This window comes from Triticum aestivum, chromosome 4D (genome assembly GCF_018294505.1).
Source record: "Triticum aestivum cultivar Chinese Spring chromosome 4D, IWGSC CS RefSeq v2.1, whole genome shotgun sequence".
Classification (NCBI taxonomy): Eukaryota; Viridiplantae; Streptophyta; class Magnoliopsida; order Poales; family Poaceae; genus Triticum; species Triticum aestivum.
This window is the reverse complement of record NC_057805.1, coordinates 34,679,918-34,685,742: the sequence shown is the minus strand read 5'-3', so window position 1 is coordinate 34,685,742 and position 5,825 is coordinate 34,679,918. Positions and strand designations below refer to the sequence as shown.

Here is a 5,825-nt window from a genome sequence, read left to right as displayed (position 1 = left end):
GCAATCTCTAGATTAAAAATATTCCAACAATTTTCCATGTGTTTTACACTTAAATAACAAAAATTCATACATTATGAGTACAATATTTTTCAAAGTTTTCCATGTTCTATAGAACATTCTCTCTCTATTGTACCTTTGGTTGTGGCAATTTTAACTTTAGATGTTTTTCCATAGAGTACCATGCCAATTTTCCCTGCATATATATATTTTACCATGGCCAATTAATTTGTATACAACGTGGCAATTTTTTTACCATTTCAAATTAATTGACTATACCAGGGAAAATTTTATAATAACATATAGGTGGCTTTTATAAGAGATTTTTCTATAAAATAGCCATACAAAGATTTACAAACTTTGCAACAATTTATCACCTTTTTTTGAATAAAATTCCTATTTTTCCCATCTGTATATTACATTTGTTTCTCTAAAAGTGGCAGTTATTTAGGGAAACATAATATTGTTTTGGTAATTTGTCATATGATAAGTGTAAACATTTTAAAAAATTGCCATTTGAATGTTTTGATTTTTTAACAGCTTTCCATGTGTTATATAACACAAAATTCTAAACTATAGATACAAACTTATTCTAAGTTGCCAAGCTTATATATGTTTCTTGGTATAGTATCATGGCAATTTTTTCATGCTTATGTATTCTTTATTGATCATTGCATATATCATGGCAAATTTATTGAACATACCATGCCAATGTTTTCTATATATCATCACCAATTAATACTACATACCAAATTTATGGCAATTATAAGATGGCAATTTTTACAGGCTAAGCTAATTTTATACATTTTTCTCGTGCGTATGCATTTTTTTCCTTTATGTATCACTGTTGCAAAACACAATTAACCGGGCCTAGCCCGTTTCCCTCCGCGTTCATATATTCTAGGCCACCTTGCCATCGCACTGAACCCCCACTAGAGCGAACGCCTGAGGGAGGCGATAAAGGTTCGTACATTCGACCCTTTCTGACGGAACGCTAGGAGCAACTAAATAAGGGGTACCCCTCCAGGAGGGAACCCAACGGGAACTTTTGGTGGGCTGTGGGGGTGCACCACTTGGTCGCGCATTGGGCACACCCTGTGAGAGCACAATTGTTCTCCTTTTCTGCACTCATTTTCGGGCTTTTTTCATTCTTTTTTTTTGGGTTTTCAGACTATGCTCAGATTCCATAAGTTTTTCTTGATTTTTTTGTTTATTTTTTATTGTTTCTCGTGCGAAGCATAAATTGTTAAAAGCACGCTTGTGCTTCACAAAAAGGGAAAAGCACGGTTGTGCTTCTGCGACAACACAATTGTGCTTCCCAGAAAGTGAAAATGTGCTTTCCAAAAAAGGAAAGAACAACCATGTTTTACGAAAAATGGGAAAAGCAAACCCGTCCTTCCAAAAAATAGTGGAAAAAGCATAACTCTGCTTCCGGGTTCCCTTCTTTTTGGTCTGATTTTTTCCAGTCTTCTTTCTAGGTTTTTGGTTTTCTTGGTTTACCTTTTTTTAGTTTTGCACGGAATTTTTTTTGTCGAAACCTATTAACATGGTACATAGTTTCAAAGATCTCAATGCAAGAAATCCAACGGTGAAAACAGTTCGTGATTTGGACGCACGGTTTAAGAGATAAAATATTAGAAAAACTAAATCTAGGAAAAAAAGGAGGAAAACCCCCTTGTTACGATAGGTGGCGCACATGCGGTGCACTACTTGTCACTACCAGAGAAGATGAGAGTGGTTTTGCAACGGGTATCCTTGAATTTACTGATTTCGGGGAACGATCGTTCCCGTGGGGCACCTCTCTAAGTTGACGTTTGCACTATTAGTGTCCAAAGGTATAAGTGTATCCTGAACATCAATCACAACATCACCAAATGGGCTGGGCCCATCCGCGTTTCCTCAACCTTTTTCTTCTGCTTCAAAAGCACCAATTTAGATAGTACGTCTTATTATACAACAACTCTACCATACTATTTATTTTTGTTGCGGAAACTCTAACATACCGTTGAATCAACTACTAGTGGTCAAAGGATTAATTTGGATAGTCAAATTTGTGCTGCAAAAAAAAAATCAGTATCAAGGACACATAACAATAGTTCAGACCAATAACACACAACTATTCATTTGCCATTCGAATTGCAAACAGATAATGAGGAAACTCATTCGGATACTGCATGGTGAAAATGCAGAATTATTTGGACCATGAGTTACTTTATATCTATACTAGTACTAGTGTACGAGTTTTGAATTGGATCTGAAACATCAATCCTAACGGTTGGTCTGCTAAATCTAGCGGGATTTGCGGTGAACAGTAGACCACAACAGCCTTCACTATGTTCTGGAACCATCATCTCGCCCTTCCATAAAAAAAGGCCCATACGTAATTCATCTTGGGCCATGTTGCAGATGAACTATACGAGGACAATGGGAATAAGAGAAATAAAAGTAATACAATTGATCTAAACAAGCAAAAAAGAAATGTAGTACAATTTTTGAATTCTTATCCGTGTCATCAGAGTGGTCTTCCATACTAATTGCTACCTCAGCAGTACTTATATTCGGCATATTTCTCAAAAAAAATCTGCATTATTACATCAACAATATTTTTTTACCTTGAATCTATTAGCATGTATATGACCCTTTTCTTTATAAAAAAAACACTCCATAAAAGACGTGCATTGCACGTGTATAAATACTAGTACATACAGGAGGGAGAAAGAGGAGGGGGGGGGGGGGGGGGGGGTACATTGTTTCCTGGAAAACAAAACAAAAATTGAAGATGTTCTTTTACTATCTAAAATAATTGAAGCTTTGAAAAGATGTTGATAATATTCGATAGTTGCCTCAACTATTGTAGTTTGGTGTAACGTACTACCTCTGTAAACAAATGTAGGAAGTTCTTGCAGTTCACGCACACACGCACAAGGAAAATTAACCACTACAAGAGGAGAGAATGAATTCCAACAAAAGGAGACCAATAATCCAATCAATCCAGGAAAGAGTACCCCCTCCATCCATAATTAGTTGTCGCTCAAACGGATGTATCTAGCACTATTTACGGACGGAGGAAGTATGTCCCATGGCACATCGTTCTGATCGACATCCTCCGTACTAACTACGTAATTCCCTGCAATGCCTTTATGTCACCAGCAGTTCAGACAAGCAGGCATATTAGTGTCCTCAGGGCTGCTCTTTTGGGTCAGGGGATCCACCTCCCGTCCCCAGTATGCCAGTGGTGAAAGGTTCGACGGACGTTCGCAAACTTTCTGGCCCTTCTGCAGTAATCCTCTTGCACAATGCGTCACAGTTACTTATTACTTCAGTTAACCTGCCCTTCAATTCACCAACTTCCACCTGCAATGGATGAACTGCGAATATTTCATAATGCAATGTCAATGAATAGTTCCAGTTTCTCCGTTGATTGTTCTATAACTATCTAATAAAACACTGCATTTGTTACCTTCAGCAAGATTGTGAGAGGCTGATCTCATCGAAGTAACAGAGTAATTGAACCGCTGGAGAAGTTTAACAGCCAATGCATCTGCCGTTTCTATCTTATTTTCTAGCTCTCCCTGCAATACGTAAGAGCTCCTCTCTATAAAATAGTTTACAATGGAAGGCATGAATTGCAAATTTTACAGCATCAAATCTCTTCAACTATGTTCTAAGTAATGGATAATTACCATGAACACTTAGAATTGGTCAGTTAAGTTATGCATATTGTACTTTCTATAAGCGCATCCTTCAATATCTACTCTACTCTACAAGCATAGTGCGAGGCCAATGGTTTTATTAACTTGAATGAAGGGTTGTAGCAAAACCATCAGTTTAACATGTGATAGAAATGTGATACAAGTGCTAAAATTCGCAGCTCGAGAAACCAAGCTATGAACATCCCAAGTGTCAGAAAACAGAACAAGCACCAATTCATGAAGCGATATGTTATCTCCGACAGGAACAGAAGAAGATTTCTCAACATTGATGAATAGCCTGAAAGAGCTATATCCAATCCAATTGCCACAATATAGCATGACATGAGACACAATTGCCTCCATAAGTTAAGTGAGAAATATCTTCTGCAAGTTACTGTCTCTTTATAAACAACATCAAACAAATTTTGTACCTACCTGTTTTCCACTGATTTCCTTGGCCATCTCTTCTTGCCATTCACGGTACATAGCGAAAAGCTCAAACATCAGATTTGGACTCAAATTGCCTACAGATAATCACCAAGAAATGGATGAGCTCGTGCCAACACCTATGATAGATCCAACTAATTTGCTGCTAATTTTGGTCAGAGTATAGGTTTCCACAACGTCTTCATCCCAATACTCTGACCAAAATTGCAGCATGCCGCTTACTCACCAGAGGCGGCCGAGGAGGAGCCGGAGGGTTTCCGTACAAGAATATCAGTGAAGCTGGTCTCATTCTCCGAGCCCGCCGCTGGCTGACCGCTCAACAGCGGCGGGGCCTTCAAAATCCCCAATCAAAATGCTAAAATTAGCAGTAAAAAAACCACAGCGAGGAGAGAAGGACCGATGGATTCATATTCTTACGATGGTAAGTGACCGGATGCGGCGGAGGAGAGGGTCTTCGTTCGCGGCGTCGCGCCGGCCGTCGGATATCGTCGTGATCTCGTCCGCCCACTGCGGTCGCTGCTGCTGCTGCTGCGGCTGCCTGGCCAGGAGAGACTCGGAAGCACCCATGGGATGGGAGTTCGGTCGTGGCGGGGCCTAGGAAGGAGAGGAAGGCGGGGGGAGCGCCCGCCGGGAGAAGCTGCCGGAGTTGGACGGAGGAGGCAACACGGCCACGGGGTCGCAGGCTTGCAGCCTTGCAGGGGCGCCCCTATATCTGGCTGAAGACCGAGCGAGATCGCCTGGCCCACGCGCGCGGCAGGCCACGGCCTTTTCTCTTTATACTTCATTTTTGTACTTTATTACAAAAAACACTCTTCAAAACATATTTTAAAAATCCTGAACATGTATTTAAAATATGTTGAATAATATTAAAAATGTTTAACGAGTATTTAAAATATGTTTAACAAGTATTTGAAAATGTTGACTAAGTATTAAAAATGTTGAAAAAAGTATTCGAAAAATGTTGAACAAGCATTCGGACAATGTTGAATGTGTATATAAAAAATGCTGATCACTTATTAAAAGAATGAGGAATTTTTTTGTTCATGTATATAAAAATGTTAATCAAGCATTTCAAAAAAAATGTTAAACAAGTATTTAAAAAATGTCAATCAAGCATTTGGGAGATGTTAAATGTGTATAGAAAAAATATTAATCATGTATTAAATAAATGATGAAGATATTTCGATCATGTACATAAAAATGTTAATCAAGCATCTAAACAGATGTTGAACAAGTGTTTGAAGATTGTTAGTCAAGTGTTTGGAAAATGTTAAATGTGTATAGAAAAAATATTGACCATTTATTCAAAAAGTTTTAATATTTTTATTTGAAAACCATTAGTCAAGCATTTAAAAAAGGTTTAAAACATATATAAAATGTGTTGACCATGTATTAAAATAAGTTAAAAATATTTAAGAAAAATGTTGACCATGTATTCAAAAAAAAGTATAGAAATAAAAGTAAACCAGAGAAAAAAGAAAAAAAAACCAAAGAAACAAATGCAGAAGAGAAAACAGAAAAAGAGAAAGAAACAAAGAAACAGAGAAAAAGGAGAAAGAAAAGAAATACGGACAAAAAATTAAAAACAAAGAGAAACTAAAAAGAAAAAAGAAAAAATCGTAGTATAACAACGAAAAAAAAAGAAATCAGAGACGAAGTAAGAAAACCAAACAAAAAGATGGAGAAAAC

General features: G+C 37.5%; 1 protein-coding gene across 1 annotated transcript; it reads right to left on the bottom strand.

The window, feature by feature from the left end:
- Positions 1 to 2,819: 2,819 nt before the first annotated feature.
- LOC123099518 (uncharacterized) lies at positions 2,820 to 4,863 on the bottom strand. The gene is made up of 5 exons (XM_044521663.1): positions 4,554 to 4,863; positions 4,363 to 4,468; positions 4,125 to 4,213; positions 3,458 to 3,569; positions 2,820 to 3,365 (listed from the first exon to the last, which is right to left on the bottom strand). The coding sequence occupies exons 1-5, from the start codon at positions 4,701 to 4,703 to the stop codon at positions 3,178 to 3,180; spliced, it is 645 nt and encodes a 214-aa protein (XP_044377598.1). The 5' UTR covers positions 4,704 to 4,863; the 3' UTR covers positions 2,820 to 3,177.
- Positions 4,864 to 5,825: the final 962 nt, after the last annotated feature.

Coding starts and splice junctions, on each gene's coding strand:
- LOC123099518 (XM_044521663.1), bottom strand. CDS start 4,703: ATGGGTGCTTCCGAGTCTCTCCTGGCCAGGCAGCCGCAGCAGCAGCAG. Junction 4,469..4,553: donor GCATCCGGTCACTTACCATC/GTAAGAATATGA, acceptor GGGATTTTGAAG/GCCCCGCCGCTGTTGAGCGG. Junction 3,570..4,124: donor AGGAAATCAGTGGAAAACAG/GTAGGTACAAAA, acceptor TACGTATTGCAG/GGAGAGCTAGAAAATAAGAT.